Here is a 23,594-nt window from a genome sequence, read left to right as displayed (position 1 = left end):
GAGTGTTGTGTTCCAGTAAATGAAGTCGACACTCTGGCCCAGATTATGCTGCCAAACAGACATGAATGACTGCCGACTGCATGGACATGGAGTTTTTCTGGAGTCTGCTTTAAAGGACACGTTCCACACATGCACAGCGTGTCAGTGTCTACAGGAGGACACTGCAATATCAAATCAGATCAAATCAGATCAGATCAGATCAAATCAAATCAAATCAAATGTTGGCAACTTTCCAGGAAGGAGAAAAAGAGCTGCTTTGTCTGTTACACTGTACAGATGTCTTTGCAAAGCCTCTTCAAATTTTGTGGCCATTTTGGTTTTCCAGCATATGGGCAGTTGGTTCCCTTGCAGTGCAAGTGGGGTCTCAATAAATTTAAGATACGTGGATGCCCGCTTACACACACCCTCTGATGGAACAATGTACGTCACACAGATCCTAGTGGACCCTCGCATAGCTGATGTGAAAAATTTCTGCAACTTACAGGTCTTGGGGAGACAGCAGGTGTAAAATGCTTTTTTTGTGGCTCCAGAGGTAGATGTGTGAAATGTGAAAAATTGCCTCAAGTGATGTCACTTGAGTCAGCGTGGTTTGGGGCTGAAAACTACAAGTTTTAATTTGTACATCATTTGGGCGTCTCAAGCAAGGGTGTTAAGATTAAAATGTTGATAAAGCTTTCAGTGCTCGGTGGCGCACAAAGCCAAATAATCTCGAGAACCAGGTTATGAAAATACCTGGATCCTCCACCAACTGACTAACTTCAGGTTTAGCACCTGGCTAACTTGAGCGGAGGTAACTAGATTTAATCGTGCAGCTCTTTTTCCGTATTGTCATTGTGATACACAAAAAAAAATAATTATCCACTGTTTCACAGCTTCTTTCACGATGTAAACTTACGGGAAAAAGTCAGTATAGGCCGCAATGCATCATGTGACACAGTTTGGCAACCACAAAAGTTGGCTTCAAAGCTGACGCTCCTCCTAGGGGCCTGGTGTTGAGTAACTGCTCATCTCTGTTGAGGCTAAATTAGCTGCTACTTGCATAACACGTCCAAATCTCTGACTACACTGTAAGTGTCCACGTTGCATTGTGGTTAATGTAGGCACCAGGTTTAGGCATTGATGAAGAATATGTGTAATAAAAAGGACGATATCTCTGGTTCTGCCACACTGATCTAGATCTGAGACTACTATGGGATAAATTAAACACTGATAGACTGCAAATAGTAAAGTGCACCTTAACAAATAAAAGAAAAGCTATATTTTTGAAACATTTTTTCTGATTAAACAACTGAAAGCTTACTGAAAGGAAACAGCTGACAAAAAAATACAAATCTGGGGTAAACAATAAGAAAAAAATAACACCATCCCCTGGAGAATAAAGCGATCCTTTCTCCAGCTGAAAGAAGGAGCACAATACATTCCCACTTGACTGACCCCCCCTTCCCTCCTAATAATCAGTTGACAGTCCCTAATATGGACACACTTCAGACATCCTGTAAAATATTTTTCGGGACATCATTTTCATTTGAATTAAATGAACCTTTATTTAATTTAGTCTTTGTTGTTTTGACATTTAATGGCTAACTAAAAGCTTTTCTATCAGACCAGGTTTTGTTTGTTTTGTGCCCTCCTTTTGGTTTTTGGAATTAAATGACACGAAGGGAGGAAGACAGGGTGCAGAGACATTCCAGCAGAACAAACTCCCACACACATACTGTTCCACACATGGTTTGAGAGAAAAGCTTTGCGAAGGCCGATATGAGACATGGGCAACAATAACAACAGTATCAGTTTTTTATAAAAGTACAAAATTAACTGAATATTCACAATAAAACCAAACGTTTGAACAGCGCTGATACGTTTCACTATGAAATGCCAAAATATATGAATCTATTAAATATCATTTTGTCTGATTTCTCAGTATTAACTGTCTTGGTGGCTTCACATCAGGCCTGCAGAAGTTGTCAGCGCTGCATAGATGGTTTGTTGATCAGACACTGTGCGAGCACAGTGGATTAAGCTGTAAATATAAGCAAAGGAGGAAAAGATTAGAATAAAAGAAAGAGTAGAACATCAGATCAGTTATCTTGATGGCCTCAACGCAAACACCAGCTCACCTTTTATGATGACTTTGGCCAGTGCCTCACTGGAGCCTATGTGGTTGGTAGCCACACATTTGTAGGTTCCGCTGTCACTCAGTTTAACGTGGGCGATGAGCAACTGTCCATCCCTCGTGCTCTGTGCACCTGCAGGCAGGCTCGTCCTGCCCACCCGGGTCCACACGAACTGAATGGGATGAGAGCCGTGGGCGAGGCACTGCACGCTCAGGGAGTCTCTGGGCTGGAGCCTCACCTGGTCAGGCAGGCAGGTGGCGTATGGAGGGCCTGCATGAAGAACTCATTCTCATCATGAACAGTGGAAGGTTAGTATCGTGAACTGAAACTAAACTAAAAATTAAACTAAAAACTTGACCTAAAGGTGCACTGTGTAGTTTTGGGGAAGCCATTTAATCAGAAGAGAAAGATCTTCATTGACTGATGTGAGTTAAAGAAACTGAATAAACAAAATGACCTTCAAGGACAACACACATTCATACTGTCTATATTGTTTATATATGGCGGACCCTGCCACCTTTGCCAACAGCTTGTTTATTCAGTTATGAAAAGATAACTAACCCTTTAATCTTGCCCCACTATAAGAACTGTACAAAACCTCAAATTAATACGGAAATAAAACCCAACTTTTTTAATCAATAAAAGCTCATATTAAAAGAGCAAACCCACTCTGGAAACTAACTAAATAAATAAGCTGAATTACAAAAATAAAATAAAATCTAGTAGAACTCCAAAGAGCAGCGTCAAAGAATCATCTGTGTTGTTGACTCACTCTCCACCTCCATCTGCACGTACGCCTCGCTGTAGCCATGTGTGTTGGTGGCATTACAGATGTACTGTCCTGAATCTTGGCGCCCCACGCTGGTCAGTGTCAAAACTCCATTGGCCACCGTGTGTTTCCATGGCAACGGGGCTCGGAGCTTGGACCAGGTGATGACAGGAGGAGGGGAGCCTGGAAGGGAGAAAAGAGAGGGAGAGAGGACAAAGTGAAAAGGGAGAAGCAGCGGTACAACTGAGATACTTATACACACACACACACACACACACACACACACACACACATCTTACCACTGGCCTGACACTCCATTGTGACAGTGTGTGCCTCAACCACTGTCATTTCTGTGGCACCCACTGAAGCCACCGGTGCTCCCAGCCCCCCCTCAACGACGATCTCAACTTTGACCTCCGTCACCCCCTCATTGTTTACACCCTGGCAAATATAAACTCCTGAGTCCTCTGGATGAATTGCAGGCCACTGAGAAACGAGACGAAGATTCATTTCTGTTTAGCATCATTCAAATCAAAGTATAACTTGTGCACGTGCTCATAATTCACCCGTATGGTGTTGACGTCATTTGCCTCGCTGGTAACCAGCTGCAGGGTGGAGCCTTGACGTTTCCAGGTCAGCTTGGGGCGTGGTCTGCCTGTGGCACGACACTCCACTGAGACGGGGTCGCCCATCCTGACCCGCAGGGGCCCTGCTGGTGTCAGCCGCACTTTGGGAGCGACTGACGGAGTCGCACGGATATGAGAGACAGATTAAGTGATGTTTGGGGCAGCAGGAACAAGCTGAGAACAAATTTTTTAAGTTGATTTGTTGAACTTTTTTAGAGTGTGTCCAGTATTCATCCTCTCTCGGCTCTGTTTTTGGTGTCCTGAGGGAAATATCTGGCTCTTTAGCCGCTAAATAATCACTGCTTGTGAGTTTAAAGGTGGTGAAAATCTCCACACCTGGCGTTTGGTTTTTTTTGGCGCCAACACAAAAATGTTTGTTTTTTTATAAATGTTGTTTTATTAATTTTTTTTATTTAAAAAAAGAGCCCAGATACAATACTCTTCCAGTTTCTAACTGAATTGTGAAGACAAAAGCTCACATTTGACGTTGAGCAGAGCTGTGGCAGAGCCGCGGCCTGCAGAGCTGCCTGCCTTGCAGTGGTACTGGCCCTGGTTTGCAGGTCGGGCGCTAACAATCGTCAGCACGGAGCCCCCAGGACCGAGCTTAGCATTGTCTACAAGGTAAAAGTAGAGTTCAGACAAACTTCACAGGCGCTGATATTGTGTGAACAATGCTCATGCGCATACATCATTGCTCCTGACCTGGTAATGCTTGGTTATTGGATCTCTTCCACTCAATGGGCCCGACTGGCTGTGCACCGCCGCTCACTTGGCACCTGAAGCTGGCTGACTCCCCTTGGCGCACGGTGGCAGTCCTGGGCTCCACTGTGACGACAGCAGCCTGGCCAGCCACTGCACACAAAGAAAGGACTGGCAACAACACACACAAATGCAAGAGCACGTACATGTCGAACGAGACTGTGAACCTTTAGACAGGACTGGGTGAAATACAGTGTCAACGAACAGCAACCCCAAAGCAAACAGCCTGAGCAAACACACGGGCTGAACAGAAGAGCTTCTGATGACGGAGCGAAAAAGAAATGAAATTCTCTCAAAGTTTTTTCAAAGACATCGTGTCAACAACATCAAAATCACACAATTTTGAAAACTTTTATAACAATTTTATTACTACGTTAAAGGGTTGGATTATCCAAACTGGTAAACATGCGGATGGTTTTGGTTTGACTTGCACAGATTTTGAGATTCATGTAAGTGGTGATCCCAGCATTTACATTATTTTTTTTGACGCATGAGTTCTTACATGTCTTACAAGTCCAAAAATGATATACTGTACATCTCTACAGAGGTCAAGCACATTCAGAGAAAAATTGACAGACAATAGGTTATTCTCCATAAACTAGATGAGACTTTTTACCTGAAGCTAACAGCGAGCACAGGATCAAAACCCCAGGTGATAAATCCATGATGAAGAGAGAACAGTCCCACTCCTCCTCTGTGTACAATCTCTCTGTCACTGTGTCTGTCTCTCTCTTTTACATACAATCCCTTTCAACCTTTAACCCCTGGCTTACCCATTCCTCTATTCAAACACTGTGCACCTGTGCCAGTCATGTGCAAAGCATTTCACTAATGTATTGTTATTTGGCACTTTTCTTGAGTTATTAATCCGGTGTTTGGTTTCAAAATCCAAAATCGTCTGATGTGTATGGTTGATATCTAGGGACACTGACATGCTGCTAACTGAGCAGACGCTGTCAGATACCGTATACTTGTGTGAGTGCAAAAGCAGGACTGTGTGATTGTAAAAATGTTAATTTGTCAGCATAGTTACGTAGTTTGGGAGAAGAAATTCAAACTCAAAAATGTAATAGTTGCAATATTAATGAAGCGATAATACAAACTCAGATTCTAAGAGGAAAATATGGTCACCAGATATAAACAAAGTAAACCAATAAGAAAATGTGTTGTCCTGTAAGGTCAGGTGGTTTAGACATAAAAAGAGAAAAATCAGTCAATCAATATGTTTCTCTTCTTATAACATTTTTCTTCCCCTAAACTAGATCATGCTCCTTTGATTAAAGTGTGTCAAACTGCAATACATGTGGACATTGACTTCGTCACTTTAGTTTTAAGAGGATTGTTCTGGTTTCCACGTAAATGATCTCACCCCAGTCAGACTCCATGTGTCTGTATCGTATCGACCAGTGAGCCGACAGATATGTGGCTGATCAAACAGAATTCAAAGAACTCTCAAAAGAAAGTTGCCCTTGTTTTTCGTCCTGTTTTTTTACATCAAATTTGGAACTTTAGTGAGTCACCTGAAGTAAAACAGGAGAATATTAAGAAAGAATGCTTCAAAACATTGAAAAACATATATATGAACTTGATTGAAACGTAATTTCTCAATCAGATTAGTTTGGATCGCTACAATCAAACCAAATACTGGCTATTACACTTCCTGTTGAACTATTCCTCACAGAACTGTAATTATTTACACTGCAGGGAAGGAAAAAGACATTTAAAAAGGATACGTAGCAATTGACTTTAATGTTAGCAGAATAACAAAATGCAATAAAAAAGTCCATGTTAACAGGGTGCACAAGTCATGAAATCTGCTATTACAACACATGTCTGCATTATGTAACATTACAGGGGAGTGTCTTCTAAGAGTGTCATTAATATTACATCATCATCCTATATACGAATCCTAATCACAATTTATTGTAATAATAACATTTGTGGCACTTTTTTGTCTTTTTTTTTTTTTTTTTTTTAACATTTTTGAATTCAGGGGCATTTAATCCAACTAAGCTATCACACTGTGTGGCACTCACTACATTATCAGATACTGCTGGACAGCTGTCGACCTCAGCAGCTTCTCCACTAGATAAATGAATAATAGAGCCTGTTCTCTGTTTATCAGGTTTCAGGATTTGTTGACATTCACTATTGAAGATTAACTAAAAAAAAAAAAAGATTGAAAACAACAGTTTGGGAAGGAAACATTCCTCTGTAAGAAAAGAAAGAAAAAGGTTGATCAAAATATCCAGAAGCCTGTTAGATGCAGCAACACTGCTCAACACTAGAGGGCACAGATGAAAAAAACAAAAAACACACATGAACCCATATAATATAATCAGAAACTGAACATAAATATTACAGCTGATTAAATAGTTCAAGTGTGCACATGGGCACATCCTGGGTGGAAGCCTCTTTGGTTTGGTTGCTTCAAAAGCATTTAGGAAACATAATTACTGTTAAAGCAATGTTGTTTTTACAATCATATAAATGGAAACAAACTCAAACTCAGATCTTGTCTGAAGCAACACCACAGGATGCAAAAATATAAAGAGTGACTACGTGTTTATCCATTTTTGGTCATTTCTGCCATTTAGATGTTGTTGTACTCGTTTCAATGCATTTTCTCTGTGACAGCAGTTTTCTTAAAAAAAAAAAAAAACCCAAAAAACGATTGAGAATAAAGAAATGATAAAATCTAAATGCCATCTTTTTTTGTCGTATTTTAATTCTTTAAAATAAAAATGATGGTTCAAGGCCACATACAGGCCCTAAACCTTCATAGGTGATGCAGTACATGAAAAAAAGGCTTCTTTTCATCATTTATTTTATCTTATTGAAAAGAAATAGGAGAAAAGTGTGGTGAGTAATTATTTTTTTTTTTAAACACAAGTGTCAACATATTTGTAAAGAGGAGGGAATAAAAAACGTGTGGAAGGGATGTGGGAAAAGGATCACAAAGACGAACAAAAAAAAGATTTTGAGACGTGAGGAGTCTGGGCTTCAGTCTGAGTTGTATCAGTCTGAGGCGCAGCGTGGGGAGCGGGGCAAAAGGTGGAGCATCGGCTGGAGGTGGCGTAGAGCTTGCCGCCTGGTACTTCACGTGTGGGGAGATAGGAGGAGGAAGCACCACTGTCCTGCCAGCCATCATCAACCTAGAGAGAACACATACAGACAGGGACAGGATGTTACATATACACCCACAGACTCACTGACAGTGTTATTAATATATCAGGTTGTGAAGGTCAGTGCATTAGAAGTTATTTGTCACATCCACTTTGGCAGCATTCTTGTTTTCTCAGATGATCTGTTTGTTCACAAAATTATTATCATTCTCAGGGTTTCTGAATTGTCAGATAAATTGGAAAAATCCTTCACATCTTAAAATGGAAAAGAAAAACATTTCAACAGCGTATTTATTCATGGCTAGTGTATTAGCAAAGTATTACCCCCTAAAATCCTCACTGTTAACAGAAAAACATGGGCATCATGTTGAATGTCTGTTTTTTAAACTTTGGTTCTTGATCCTGTCCATAACCACAAGCCTGGGAAATATATTTAAAAACCTCTGGGATCATTTTCTAATTTTTCTCCACAACAATAACTAAAAACACCAAATCAACAACTACAAATGAAGGTCCACAGTCAAGCCATTCTCTCTTCTGGCACAATTACTGTGAATGTTTTCTTCGATATTCAATGAAAAGCTGGCGGCGTCCAGCTCAGATGCTGATGTAGCACAGTTTCTGTGAAGTTATCTACATCACTAGGGCCTACTACACCACACGCCAACACAGAGAAAGGCTGTTACCATGGCTACTCAGTTTAAGAGTGTGTAACTATAGCAACAGCCATGTCTACTCACATGGAGACCGTGACGAGGGGCAGGTCCTCCTCATCACCTCCCATCAGGAGTGTAACACGAGGCCGGGTATCCTCCTGTTGGCAGACAGGGACTTTTGGTTCACACAGTCTGGGTGTATAAATATTATATGACGTTGATGACATGGAGTCAGAGCAGAGTCAAATTAAAGGTGAATAAATGAAGTATTTGAAGAAATGTAAAGGTGCTATATGTATAATTTTAGGCATTTTTCAAATGTTTTTACCCAAAATTGTTACATGTTCCTGGGGACCAAAACAAACAGCTCAGAAATAGCTAACAGGTGCACATCTCTGAAAGCGACTTCTAGTTCAAGTGAGTTTGAATTAAGTTCTATACAAAAAAATCCTAGATACAGTACAGGATAGAGAATCTAAAAGACCATTTGAAACCACTGACATAATTAAGAGCACTTGTTTATAACATAAAACCATGGACAAATCTTCCTCACTGTGTTGCGAAGGGGACACATCCATCAGGGTCTCCTCTTGTTGAACACTTTTTCACCGACACGCAATTAGCCCACACCTTAATATTTGTGTTTTTGGACACGTGACACAACAACAGAAACAGCATAGAGGGGCAGGTTGGCACAGCACTAAAATAAATGTGGAAATGCGAGACTAGTTTTTAGAGCTGCACGATATATCGTTTGAGCATCGCCATCGCGATGTATGTGTGTGCAATAGTCACATCGCAGGACCTGCGATGTAGGAGGCAAATTAACTCATCTAATTTCAAGGGTACCTGACACACTCTGTGCATGCACAGCGATCCACCAATCATTAGTTCTTATTCAGTGTGCCAAAGCAGATCAGCCCCTGCACATGGAGTGAGTCGCTGGTAACAACATTGAAAAATGAACAACAAAACAAGAGAAAATCACCGAAAACGAAGACTTGGTGCCAAAAAGATAAGCAACATCATTTATCTGGAATTATTTCGGCTACAAGAAGGATGATATCGACCAAACACCTGTTCTGTGTCGACAGTGTTTTACATCCGTTGCCACAACGAGAGGTAACACAACTAATTTGTTTTACCATTTACGCAGGTACCACACAGCTCAGTACGACAAAAAGAGGTAAGATCAGTGCATGGTTAATTGTCCACAAGATAGCAGCAGTGCAGCATAACATACAAGTGCTGTTCAGGTCATCTGATGAAAATTCCTGTATTTTTTCATATCGCAATATATATCGCAGGGTTAAAAAAAAATAGCAATGTCAGTTTTTTCCGATATCATGAATGCCACATAGCTTAAAGCAACAATATGCAAAAATTGGCATTTTGTGCGATTGTGGCCCCCTCCCTACATCGCTCAGCCCTAATTTGCACTCTTTTGCAGATTATCCTTTTTAAAAGGCTTTAAAAAAAAGCAGACCCCTGATATGAACAAGGAATCAGCTGATTCTGCTGGGCTTTATCTAAACACTGAAGTGCCAGCTGAATGGAAATGCAGCAATCTTCATCTCATTCCCACTTTGTTCAATCTGTGAGGACATCCTACTAGCATTACATCTTATCAAGTCTCACTAGCCTCGAGGGCAGTTACATTTTGTTCATCGGGTCATATCAAGCTGGCACAGCTAAACTGAAAAGGAAGAGGCCACGGGGGGAGGATGTATTACTAAAGACAGTCACAGTGACTGAGGGACCAGGCTCAGAGAAAGGCCTGCACTGATGAGTTGAAAAATAACCTCTCTCCACTGCTCGTGGGCCCTCCTTTTGAGAAAAGTAGGTGTTTGCATTCGCAAGAGGAAGTGACTCTCCACCTTAGATTTCACACGAGTGTGTACCTGAGTTTGGCGTCGATGGGGAGTTGGCTTGGCTCGCCTGGGAAGACACACTGGCAGCTGACTTCCTGGTATACAGGTTAGCTTCATCCTGGAGCTTTGACATGTTCTTCTTGTACCGAATCCTCTTGTTTCCAAACCAGTTGGCCACCTGAGAGAATTGGAGAGACAAAAGCAAGGTGAGCTTGCTTCATTATACTTAACGATGTCCAATTAAATGTACGATTCATCTTTTTTTTCTGGTCCCAGCGTATCTTTGACGACCTGACCTGAGACACAGTGATGGAACACTTCTTGGCGAGCTCCTCCTTGGCCTCCTCACTGGGGTACGGGTTTGCCAGGTGGGCATAAAAATATTCATTCAAAATCTCCGCTGCCTGCTTGCTGAAGTTTCTTCGTTTCCGCCTAAAAGATAAGGGCAAGTGCATGGATTAACTGTCAGAAACAAACAGAAAATACTCTTCCTCAAATCTCTGTAAGTTTCTAGGAGGAGACAGGAAAATAAACCCACCTGGCGTCCAGGAACCTGGAGCGTAGGATCATGACAGCTTCACACGTGCTCTGCTTCAGCTGCATCTGGATAGTGCTGAACTTGCGATGGATTATTCCCACCATTCGCTCGATCTCTTTGGGTGAGACGGGTCGCGTACGGGACTGTTCCCGCAGTAGGTTCATCACATGGTCTGTGAATTCGTTGCAAGCCTGTGTGGAGGAGGAGGAGTGAGGAGGTTGGTTATGAAGGTGAGAGAGACAGAAAGTAATTATGTGTTGTTTTTCTTCAGCAAATGCAAACTACAATACAAAGGTTGTTTTTATGGCAATGGCCAGTTTTAAGAATTGGGGCTTTTTTGTTTAAAGGTATTCTTTCAGACAGGGTGGGAAAAAACCTCCAAAGTGAACATTTAACTGTTTATGTCAATTCACATTATATGTTAATTGGGGTGTGCTTAAAGCAACATTATGTAACCTTTTACCTTTAAAGAACAGCTTCATAATCATGTTGATGGTACAGTGTCTTGTAACAGGATGAATGGTGTCTATATCACTTGTTTCTGCACTATGTAACTTCAGTGAGAGGGAAAGATCACTGTGGTACATAATGTACAAGTTTCTAACACATCACTTTGTTATGACGTCATGAGTTTTGTTTGTTGTAAGCACCAACATTACCATAGATTTTACCATACATGTCTTTAAAAGGCTGTTTTCTCAAGTTTAAACTCATACTGTGAACAAGATATCTCCACTTCAGTCACACTTACATTCACCAAACCTGCCAGTTTTATTCCCATCTATATTCTGAAGGTTTCTGCTGGGGGGGGGGTGTGTTCATATATCATTTGTAGCCTTGTTTATATAACATCTTATTCCCAAAAATATGGCAAAAAATTGATTTTTGAAATAGCTGTTGACAGTGTTTTCTGATTTATGGGTTGATGAAAAGAGATACCCTGAACACCCTCTGTAAAAAACTTAAACTCTAATATATCAACAAAGTTAGACATTAATCATAAACCTGGCCTTCCTGACTGTCCAATTATCAGATTTCTGTCAGGAAATGTATGCAAATTAGTGCATATTTCATTTCATAATGCCCCATTGCACAAACATAGAGAAACATAACCAACATAACATTTCAAACTAGTTAAACTTGTAATAATACAATGCACCTATATTTATTAGTAAAAATGTTCTACTAAATTTCTCCCGGCCCCATTAAGTCCACTCACAACAATTCTGCCCTAATTATTACATAAACATCTATGTCCTTATAATTATTATAATGATGAATCTCAGTTGCCTTGCTGACAATTGTACGGCGCTCTTTTCCTGTTATAAGCATCACACCTGTTCGTATTTCTCCAGCTCAGTGTGGTACATCTGTCGTATGTGAGCGAGCTTCTCTCTGTATTCAGTGTTTTGTAAGCTCTGATCATTAGGCGACCCTCCAGCTGCCACAGCAACTGCTGCTGCCGCTGCAGACCCCCCGCCCCTGTCTGGACCGGTGACGCCCTCCGCTAAGAGCATGTTGTCCAGACGCATGATCTGAGGGTCCGGACCATCCTCTTCTTGGATGCCTCGGACACTCAGGGCTGTGGAGGAGAACAGAGACAAGTTAAAGACTTGCTGGCAGGGCAGATGGTCAAAGCCAAGTCTTCCAGTTATAACTGATTTTATATTCGGTAACATCCTGCTGACGTACTCCAACAACACCTACTTCTGTACTCTCATTGGAAGCAGCAAAATACCTTTTGTATATACTTACATAAGGTTCATTCATAATTTTTGGCTCAGCCATGTGGAACAAGAAAAACAGGAAGCAGACTGCAAACCCATAACTTAGAACGACTACATAACATCAGTAGATGTGTCAACAAACACAACCTGCTGGCATTCCGCCAAACTTTTAAGCTGCTTCCAAACAGCCAGCTGATCAGTACCTTGTTTCCGATTGTCAACACTGAACTGTTTTTTTAATTATCAGATTGAGTAAACGCTCCACAGCCATCTGCAGCACAGACATAGTGATACTGTGAACCCACTCTGTGATGAAGAAAGGAGAGAATCACAGAAAACAAGGTGTTGTTTAACCTTAAGGCTGTTTGTTTTATTAGTGTACTGCTTATTCACTGTTTTTCTCTTTTTTGTTTGTTTTAACATTCTCATTTTTCACACAGTATAAAGCACAATTTGTAACAAACTGTTGTGCAACAGCAACCCCTTCAAACCCCTTTTTGTTCCTTACTACCGTTTGTTTCATACTATTCAGTACAATGTCCTTAAACACAAGGCGGGAAACTCTATTAGAATTAAAAGATGCAATAAGTAACCTTTGGTATATCACAAAAACATGGCACTTGAGAAATAAGCCCCTGTTTTTGATCTCGTGTCCTACATACTTGACTTGGTGCAATCTCTGCCCATATAGTAACTAATGAGGATAAGGTGGTAATGATGGTGAAACACTAGAAAGTCTTACAAAAGTGAGTTTTGGACATTTTTCCCTCACACACCCAAGTAATACTATCTATCTATCTATCTATCTATCTATCTATCTATCTATCTATCTATCTATATCTAGTTTGTACTGAAACTATTGGTGTGTTTGTGTGGACCTGTGTGTTTGAGGCAGTGAGAGGATCGGGTCTGAATCTGTGTCAATACATTGAGCCAACTGTGATAGAGAGAGAGAGGAGGCAGAGACCGCAACAAACATGTTGCTGTGGAAGTGATGCCAGCTCTCCTCTCCAAGCCCAAAGAAAGCCAGACGCGCACAAACACACACACACACACACACACACACACACAGAGCTGTTAATTAACGCCAGCTCTTAAGGAGCGACTAAAGACCCAGTGAAAAATGAAAGCTCATCTGAGAGGTTGTTAATTTGCACAGTTATGCAAATTAGTTGGCAATTACAAGGTAGTTCCAGAGATCGTCTCACATTCATAATCCCTCAACGAGGATGATGACAGCCTCCGCATCTGGCTGACAGACACAGACATAGACACACACACACTCACACGCACACACACACACACACACACACACACACACACACACAAGCACTCAACGTGATCGCCTCTAATTTTGGCAATCTATCAGACACACTAGCCATTTCCCAAACCATATTACAGTACAGTAAGTGACCCTCATTTGGGTTATGTAGTCCACTTACAGCAATTAATTACTGTTAATGAGACAATGTGAGATTGTGATCGATATTGAAGATGTCCACAATCTACTTTTGAATCTGGGAATGGTACAGATGCTGTCTTCTTACTTCCATCTCCAGATGTCCTAACTTCTTTGACTAGCAGATATCTGGAGAAACCAATACAGTGCTGTAGCCAACTAGATGGCTATTCTGATTGGATTAATTACTTCACCTATTCTAAATAATGCCAGAGGAGGAGAAGATCTCTCTCTAATGCAATATTGTGTTGGAGCAATTTGGCAAGTATTTCAAGGCTGGCTATAATCCACGGGATATTTCAAAACTGAGAAAAAATAACACAATTTAGATCATGGATTGTAATCGCGATAAATTGCCCATGATATAAATTTTTGGCCAGATCGCGTACCCCTAGTTGAGTGTACAAGTACTAACACACACACACACACACACTCACACACACAAACACACACACACACAGCATACAAGATAAATGAGCTGTAGTCCATGACTGTGGGACAGAGCTCTCTCACAGAGTACATCCAGCTTGGCGAGGCCATGGGTGGCAAACTGTCCCCCACCGAGAATCTGATTGTAGTGAAGGCTGACAAAACTCAGGGGTCTGGAGATTATCAAGTGCCTGCCAATCCATGAAACACAGCCATTACTACCACCCCCTCCAGCTCATCCATCAATCTGTCCCTCCCTCGCTCATGCTCTCTTTCTCCCTCTATCTCTTTTCTTTCTGTTTTCATTTCTTTTCCCATCTGTACCTCCTGTGTTTGTGTATACAGTATGTGTCCTTTGGCCTCTCTTGTCTTTTGTTTTTTTTTTTTTCCTTTTTCACTCTATTCTGAGCACTGTAATACTCCTGAAAACTCCCAGAAAATAGAGACAGTAAAAATAGAGTTGTCAGAAATGGCATGCAAGAAGGAGTCCGGCTGGAGGAAAACAGACTTATCCGTAACGGAGAGAAACCAGAAGAATATGGTTTTACAAACCGCAGTTATGATACCGATTTGACACCACTCTCGCGAGTAAAGCCATTTCTAATCGAGAACACGTCTGTTAAAAGTTGCAAATGGCACTAGCAAACAGGCAAAGGTGAAAATGAAAGAGAACTTGCACCAAATGGGCAAAATCATGGACACTTTACCTGATTTTCCCTTTCTTTTTTTAGTTTATGTTCTCAGGCACTAATTCACTGTGCTGAACTGCCAATCAGAGTGATTTCTCTAATCCGCGGGCTCTGCAGCAAATTCATCATGCTTTATCGGCCAAAAGCAGCCGACAGATGCCGACTAGTGACCAACAGTACGTGACACACTCCAAAAACTGGACACACGAACGCGCACCTACTCCCCAAACATTGATGGATAATGTGTCAGGGCCTGACAGACGTGGCCAGAACAAGCTTTTCCTCCATTTTCTTGGATGCCCGGCTGACAGGTAACAAGTCCCACCCCATCTAACATGTGATTGGTGACCTTAAAAAAGAGCAACAGTGGGAAAAACATCACCTTTCTGAAAAAGAAAAAGAGATTTTCAACTGAAGCAGTATGAGCATAAAGAAGTCAGTGTGCTCTGAGAAAAGATGCTTGGTGCAGCGCTTTCTCTCTAGGCAGCCGCATGCTGCCACATACACTGTCTCCTCACTTTAGAACAACTGAAAAAAAAGAGGAGGAGAAAGGAAAAAAAAAAAGCTGCATGGATACAGGGCCTTATCCTTCATAATCGTAACAATTAAGATAAGGGGAGAGAGAGGTTGCAGTCAATTATCCTGCTTTCAGAGCAAAGCAGATCCCTGACTGAAAGGCATTTAACGCACATCACAGCTGAGCATTTTTACAGAAAGGTGTCAGAATTATCAGATCAATCACCCAACTTTACAAAATCCCCCTTTTTGCTTCTATCATAACTATATTCCCATTGAATACATTTGACATCTTCCCTCACCGTCGCCTTTCGCTTTCCCTTTTCCATTTGTGGTTGCTTCCGTGAATTCAGACTGTAGTTTTCCACTTAAAAAGCTAAATAAAGATGATTCCTTTCCAATGAAAGACTAAATGAGGACATCTGAGCCACACCAACCTGCTACTGTACAGTTTATCACTGCTATTTACAAGCAATTAACAGTTATCTTAACATTACATCATACAAACTGCTGGCACACATTCCTGATGTTAATCACTCAGATTAGACGATTCTGTTGCTCCTATCCATGCATTTCCAAGTCATAAGTGTCTGTTTCCATGTAAAAATCTCCAGGGAGGCCCACAAAGGATACGTTTTAGAAAAATGCCCTCACAAACTGAAAGAGTGCGACACACTGAGAGCAAGAGAGGGAGAAAATGCTTGTAGTTCTACTATTATATAATCCCCTTGGTTATATGTCTTTCTGTCTCCAGTCTCTCTCTCTCTCTCCGTCTCTGACGTCATAAGGTTAACTGTCAAAAATAAATATCCAGTTGTACCCTTAAATACCTGTATCCTTTTAGTTTCAATTTGACCTGAAATGATGAAGTAATCTTCCGAAGCACCAAAAGAGTAAAAATGATTCCTTATCAGCATGCAACCTTTTTCCTGGCTTGACGTCAAGACCAGGAAGCAATCAGACAACTTACCTGTCCTTTCTTTGACCTCACACAGGACATTGAAGAGGGCTGGCTTCATTCTGTGGCAGTTTAAAGCATGTTTCCTGTTATGGAAAAAGAACAACAGAGAGACAGACAGAGGTTGTGAATTACAAACCATTCTTTGGTACACTTTATTTCCTACAGGCACTGACATCCATCAACAGTAGATCGTGGAGACACATAGCAAGTCAGTGCCGAACAGGCTGCGTTCAAACGATCAATCAGACCTGTTGAAACCTTTGACTGAAAACAGGCCGGAGCACATAGCTGTCTAATTCACCTGAGCTTACTCACCTCAGTCAAGAGAAGAAGAAGAAGAAAAAAGGAGATCACACAGAAACACTTTGAACGAGTCTGGGAACAAATCATCAATATTGCAATACATTATTATACGGTTTTCCACAATATCAAATTGATACATCTCATGGCGAGGTTTCCTTCCTTTCATGCAGACACTTAGTTTGACATTTGCTGTCAGTTTATGGCTGTTTTAGAATTTGCAGATACTGTGACATGTTCGTGTTGTTTCAAAAATGGTTTCTCTCAACTTGCTGTAAAAGTCTGCATAACCAAAATAACTGTTACGTCATGAAAGAAAGGAAAAAGAGAGTGTGAAGCTCAAGAGGGGAGAAAGAGAAACACGTTGTTACACTAATAATTAATCTGAACTATTTTGATAATCCTAAATGTGATATCTTTCTCGGTTCTTAACGCCTCTATGACTGTAAACTGTAGATCTTTAGGTTGAGGACAAAACAACACACTAGGTTTCATCTTGGGCTTTGGGCAACACTGATCGACATTCATCTGGCATTTTATAGATCCAAAAAGCTGATTCATTAACCCAGAAAATAATCGGCTGTTAACTGTTATGTATATTTCTTCAGTAGATCTGTGTTTTCTCTTATGTATGCCACTCTTCATCACCAATAAAAAACAGCGATAGAAAGATCAATAATTAACTTTGGCAACTGACTCACCCAAATTAGTAATATTAGATAGACAGATACATTATAAAATCATTACTTATTCATCTCTTCTTCTGCCATTTTAGGGGTCTGCTTTCATATTTACACAGATGGTGTGATGTACCACTGAGACATTCGTGTGTATGGCCAGTACAACACTATTTTGAGTAAAACTACTGTGACTGTACTGTGCCGTGAGTTACAACAGTTAGGCAACAGGGACTAATACAGGCTCAAATAGAGAGGAATCCCTTTGTCAAACTCCCAAATGGCTGTTAAATGCTCTTAAAGATCTCCTGCTGTCAGTGTTAGCTCAGATTTGTATTAAGGCCTGTGGGGTGAAAGGTGGCGAAGGACAGCAGGTGAAGGGGGGCACAAAGAGTCCAGCAGTATGTTGGAGAAAGGGGGGTGTTAGTATCATGTATTACAGCATGTGATGTTATCTGTGAGACCATGCAAGCTCGAAGGGATGCTGTGATGATGATGTTTTCTTTTTTTTTCTAAACTCACTCCTAGACATGTTCTGTCTTCTATAAGGGTCTGATCACGTGCCCCTGTTATTACCTGGCCTGGGCCTCATCCAGACTCTCATCTGTGATGGTCATGATCTGCTGGAGGATGTCACCAATGTCCTGCTGCGGCTGACCCAGGTTCTGGTGTTTCCGTAAGATGTCAGGATCGCACACATCCTCCTGAGACAGTCCAGTTAGTCCAATGTGACCCAACATCATGCGGGCCTGGTCCTCCATAAAGATGGGAGGGGGAGGTCGTCAAAGGGGGGGGGCTCTTTTTTTAAAAAAAAGTTTCAGCAACTTTTTAGAAAATCGAGAGGTTGAATCGTTTCGCAAATTAAAAAAACAACACACAGTCAAGTCTGAGAGCTGAGAGCAGTCTGCTCGAGTGTCGTGGTCAGAACAAAGAGACAGAAGTGCAACACTTATCTGAAGAAAACGACAAAACGCGGATCACACAGGTCTTTACAAACTGAGGCTAATCTTTGGCACTGTTCACGAAAATACTAGCCTTTAGTAAGATACTGTTGTTTTATAGAGTAGCCTGCCGCGCATGCGCACATCCCCTCTCCCCCATGAAAAGACAAAACCAGGAGGCTCGGAGGGGGAGAAAAGCTTCAAAAGAAAACGAAAGGTGTTTGTTTGTATCCGAGCGGCCATACGTGCAAACAGCGGGGATGGAGAGTGGTCTTAATGTGAGCAACAAAACGCCAACAAATACCACAACTAGCTTGTTACACAGCTAACTCATTCCTGCTTTTCGGGGGGTGCTCGGCCCTTTCCCAAAGCGCAGCCTCAGCAAACGCCAGTGAAATAATAAAAACCTCGCAGACAGGCGGTGTTAAATAATGCTGTGTGACCCGGGAGCCTCTGATGTCGCCGTGTCCACCAGCCCCCCTCCCCTTTTATACACGAGTAATAAAAAGTCTGAGCCGACGGGCTCGTCTCAAACACGGTGTAGAAGAGGTGTAACCGAGCAGCTTCATCTGTGGTTCCGTCCAAGCTAGGTTTGTACCATTGGTTGTTGCTGTTTTGTTTCCCTGCTGCTCCACTCCTCCCAGAAAAACACCACGGAGCAATGAAGTCCGCTATCAGGTTACACAGGATGAGAGGAGGCTACTTCCGCTCAAGCATTTCAAAGTAATACACCTCAACACGGTTAACCGCATTAAAGGCGCATGTTTAAAGGATGACTGAGCCGAAATCAATGAACAAGTCAGGTTTTATATTCATCCACAGCTAACACAACCAATTGTACACATCAGAGTTTGTTTACAGATTTTAGGGACTAATACTGCATGTAATCTGATAAAAAATTGCCTCCAGTGATGTTACTCAGTGGCTAAATTGCATTGTGGGTAATGTAGGTGCCAGGTTTGGAAAGTGCATGTCTAGCATTGCATTCCCATAACACTGTTCGACTCATGATAGATAGTTTAGAAATAAATGATCAAAATCAAAAACAGCAGAATCCGAGGTATACACCTACATTACCCACGATGCAATTTAGCCATTGAGTGACATCACTGAAGGCATTTAATCAGATTACATGTATTTTCCTCTGGAGCCTCAAAGGATTTATACGACCTTTTCACATATGTAGCGGCACTGTCCAATGCCTGTAAACACACCTCAAGTTACCCTTGAAGTACAATTTTGAGTTATTTGTATTTACTTAAATATTTCCAAATAAGGTGCAAGAGGCATTTCAGAGGGGAATATTGCAGTACATTTTGTGCATCCACATTTGTCTGACAGCTTTAGTTACTTCTTCCTTTTCAGAGTAGGATTTTTAAACACAGACTTTAACATATACAGCAGTAATATGCATTATATACATTAATCTAGTAGTAATATGAATCCAGACACATCATATATAATAGTTAAACATATACAGGGGCCATTTTTGTCTTTAGAATGAGAACTTTTACTTCTGATACTTTGATGCACGGTATATTTGCTGATAATTCTATTCCTTGGGTAAAGTTTTGAATGCTGGACATTCACCTGCAGTGGATTGTTTTTATAGTGTGGTATTGATACATTTAAGTACTGGATAGGGATACTTAGTCCCCTGTTACACAGTAACAAGACAGATAGTACCATCTTGAGGTATATTGTGAAACTACAGACACAAACATTGCTTTTATTGTCCCATGATAGTTTGTCCTTCTGAGGGGGCATCCATCCATCAAACCATCTATGTTTGCTTTTCTTCAGCAGGCTTGCCCATTATAGACATCCTAGCATACTTACGCACATGGTGTAAGCACTCTGGACAAGACACTCATGACCAGGGCTGCCTGAACACACACCAGCTTTGAATTAGGGTATTTCTATTGTATATTTGCTCTAATTCATTAGCTTTCTCTTCTTTGTTGATTATATGTTCGTGTTAGGAAAATGCTATTATATTGTATGCATCTGATAGAGGTATGTGGTGTGATTCACAGACTTGTCCTGGAGGTAAACAAAGCACAATGATCTGATACTCAGTGCAAAGCCCCACAGAATAAGATGGCTGCTGAAATACAAAGAGCTGTAAGTGCATTTATTTAAAAAAAAAAAAGAAAAAAAAAAAAAGTCCTTTAAAAAAGTGAACCTAGACAGAAATTAAACGGCTGTTAAGAGAATGGCTGTAAAGTAAGATTTGAAGCCGCTTTGTAAATTAGTACTTTTATTTTGAAATTTCCGTTGATTGGCGTCCGGTTCGTTCTGGCAGCTTTGACGCAGGTCTGCGGGCTCTGGGGAGCACTGCAGCTTGATTTGAAATGGGACTAATACTGAATGTGTGTGTGTGTGTGTGTGTGTGTGTGTGTGTGTGTGTGTGTGTGTGTGTGTGTGTGTGCGCGCGCGCGCGCGCCCTATTCCTACAAAGACTGCATTACTGATGCACAGTATTGACTTCATGGTGACCTCATTGTACTGTATAGCACTGGTGGACTCGCCCTATATGGTGGAAGATTAGCTGCTGGCTTCCACTTGACTCTAAATGGTTCACTTTGTCTTTTGATTCACAGCGGTGTAGTAGTTATACTGGACACAGTAAAACCATTTGAATCAATTGGGTGGAACTGTGTCACCATAAATGCATCACGACTCTCTGCATGCTGGTGTCCCAACACATAGAGCTGGTGCCCTTTTTATGTTCCTCCCCCCTGCCCCTCAGACAGCCTGAGTCCACCACTGCTGTGGAGTACTGTCTGTGATGAGATTACTGTCCGTCAAGATGTTATGTTTGATCAATTTCAGCTTTATCTGCATCATGCAAATGAGCAAACCATCATTCCAACCTGTTTTAATAGGCGGCAGTCATGATGGTATGTCAGATTTTGTATGAAAATACTATTCTTAAAATTAGAAAATGTAGTTCCCAAATTGCAGTTGTATTTGAGTCTGATGCAGATCAATATTTCGATTTGTTCAGATGATGAAATAAAGGTTCTGTTGCTAAGAACGTTATAAAGGTGGCTGCAGAAACGTTAAGTAACTCCATCACTATGGCATTTAACACTAATCTTTTTTTATTCAAATATTCACTGGCCATTCTTTCTCTCCCACCTCCATAGCTATAACTGGTTCTGCAATATTTATTTTGAATATATTTAATTTAAATGTGTTCATTCCATTGGTTGGATATAACATTATCTAGTGGCCAAAGTGGACTCTTATACACTCCACCCTTTTCTGAACTACGGCAGAGCATATATCTAAGTCATAGGAAAGCCCTGTGTATGAATATGTGTATGTGTGGTGATAAAATAGTATTTTGTCAAATCAATTCAGTGTGTTTGAGATGTAGGGCCGCTGAGAAGTGTGTGGCTTTTTACGCTGGTACATGAGTGCAGTGCATGTGTTTCTGCTTCCTTCACTCTAGGCAGGAGGCTGACTCGATGGAAAAGATGAATGAATCATAGTGGGAAGTGCCAGAGTCGCTGAACATGCTCTCTCACTCAGTCTATCACTCTCATATTTACTATCACTCACACACAGGCAGCTGCCTGCTCCCCCAGCGAGCACACACGCAGATGTGCAGGCATGCAGACACACACCGAGGCATTCGCTGGCAATTTGCCTCCTCTCCCTCTTGCTTCAGTCTCAGCAGATTACAGCTGGCTCATCCTCATTAATTGGCCAATCAGCCAATAAAGCTAAATGCTCTCAATAAACGCTGATTTCCATTTCCACAGAGATGGAACAGTCCACCCGCTCCAGCTTCCCCCCCTACAACCACCCCCTGTGGTCTGCTCTGCATGTTGCCATGCCAACAGGGACGTGAGCACCTCTGGAAGCTCCAATCAAGTGTCTCAGTTTCACACATGTACACATAACATTAAGGTGGATTAAGATGAGTGCCTGTGTCTGTGAGCGTAGCTAACAAAGGGCCTCATTCCGAACAACACATTGAACCGAATTTTGCGGATGGAGAGAGCCTGTGTGTGCAGCTTCCTCTGCGTTGAATGAGGAGAATAATAAACAAAGATTAGGAGTGATTTCTATCTTAATAGCTCATTCTTTTTTTTCATTATTATTGGGTTACTTACATTGTTGTGTTTACAGATGACAGATGCAAACATCCCAGAAAACGTTAACCATGGGGGGAGAAAGAGGATCAGAGTCTTCAGATTTTTACTTCACTGCTGCTGAGATATTTTTGTTTTATCGTCATTATTATGTTATTATTATTATTATTTTATGTTTACATTCTTACATTTAAAGACCACATTCAGGGATACCAAGGATAACAGTTAATTATGTTTTGTTTTTGTCAACCAGGCTTGAAAAGATACATATGGCATCCTCAATGCTTATTGTGTTCCTTTCCCTCTCTGAGACACTCTGCTCTGTGCCCATTGGTTCCTGCTAGATATCTTTATATAAAAAAACAGGTATTTGATTTTAATATGGAAAAGGGCAAAGTAGTTTCCTAAAACAGCCGAGCAAAGCTAAAACTATTCATTCAAGAGTGAATAGTATACATTTTTTACCTTTTTTGAACACATTCGCTTTCCTTAGTATTCATGGCAGCAGGAGGGAGTATTGATTGAACTGCTCAGTGCTGCTAATGTTTATGGTAATGAAGGAACATGTCAGCCTGTGCTCTGTTGTGGCTCATTGATGTGTTTTAAATTACACAACAATGGAAGACTGTGGCAAAGGAACAAACCACATCAGGTCTTGGCAACACATGCAGTGCCTCACTTGTTAGTACGATCAATGTATTGTCGGATTATATATAGATAGAATACATCATATCACTATCCTTTAAACCAGATGTGTGTGTATGTGTGTGTGTGTGTGTTTGTGTGTGTGTGTGCCTAATTAGATTTCCTTGCCAGACCTCTCCTTCTTGCCCTTTTATATATTATTGTAGGCTTTGTATTTAAGCCTGTTTGTGTTAGATGTTTTTATCTTTTTTTATTTAGTTCTTACTTATGTTGAGGCCTATCTTTGTTTTATTCAGGCTTGACTATTTTTGTCTTTGTTTTAATCAGCGTTTATTTATTTTTATCTTTGTTTTATTCAGTTTTTATTCCTTTTCATCGTTGATTTATTCAAGTTTTACTTATATTTATCTTTGTTTAATGCAGGTTTTCTTTTCATCATTGTTAGATTCAGGGTTGTTTTCTTTTATCTTTGTTTTATTCAGGTTTGACTGATTTTTGTCTTGGGTTATATTTGCTATATGGCCTAATTGCCACTGTATTAGTGAACAGGCAAAAATAACTAGTTACATCTTAATGTCTTCCATTGTTGAGTAGAACATCATTTTTCAAAAACTTCCAGAAATATCCAGATCATCAAATTTACTATTTAAAGAAGAAGAAGAAGAAGAAGAAGAAGAAGAAGAAGA

At 40.9% G+C, this 23,594-nt stretch overlaps 2 protein-coding genes across 3 annotated transcripts; both read right to left on the bottom strand.

Annotated features, from left to right (window-relative positions):
* Positions 1–1,528: 1,528 nt before the first annotated feature.
* On the bottom strand, positions 1,529–5,252 carry sid4 (secreted immunoglobulin domain 4). Its single transcript, XM_030418904.1, has 8 exons — positions 4,885–5,252; positions 4,212–4,361; positions 3,989–4,123; positions 3,450–3,622; positions 3,183–3,369; positions 2,887–3,066; positions 2,118–2,384; positions 1,529–2,020 (listed from the first exon to the last, which is right to left on the bottom strand). Exons 1-8 carry the CDS (start codon positions 4,931–4,933, stop codon positions 2,016–2,018), a joined length of 1,146 nt encoding a protein of 381 aa, XP_030274764.1. The 5' UTR covers positions 4,934–5,252; the 3' UTR covers positions 1,529–2,015.
* Positions 5,253–5,998: 746 nt separating this feature from the next.
* On the bottom strand, positions 5,999–18,856 carry LOC115582743 (pre-B-cell leukemia transcription factor 1-like). Of its 2 annotated transcripts, XM_030418913.1 has the most exons (8): positions 17,793–18,856; positions 16,249–16,322; positions 11,796–12,040; positions 10,459–10,649; positions 10,217–10,352; positions 9,951–10,098; positions 8,134–8,207; positions 5,999–7,423 (listed from the first exon to the last, which is right to left on the bottom strand). In XM_030418913.1, exons 1-7 carry the CDS (start codon positions 17,975–17,977, stop codon positions 8,167–8,169), a joined length of 1,020 nt encoding a protein of 339 aa, XP_030274773.1. In that variant the 5' UTR covers positions 17,978–18,856; the 3' UTR covers positions 5,999–7,423; positions 8,134–8,166. The 2 variants fall into 2 exon arrangements, with proteins under 2 accessions (XP_030274773.1, XP_030274783.1); XM_030418923.1 differs by lacking the exon at positions 8,134–8,207.
* Between the last annotated feature and the right edge of the window lie 4,738 nt (positions 18,857–23,594).

The sequence above is a fragment of the Sparus aurata genome, chromosome 1, assembly GCF_900880675.1.
Source record: "Sparus aurata chromosome 1, fSpaAur1.1, whole genome shotgun sequence".
Taxonomy (NCBI): Eukaryota; Metazoa; Chordata; class Actinopteri; order Spariformes; family Sparidae; genus Sparus; species Sparus aurata.
Note: the sequence above shows the minus strand (reverse complement) of the source record. Positions and strands in the feature narration are given on the sequence as shown.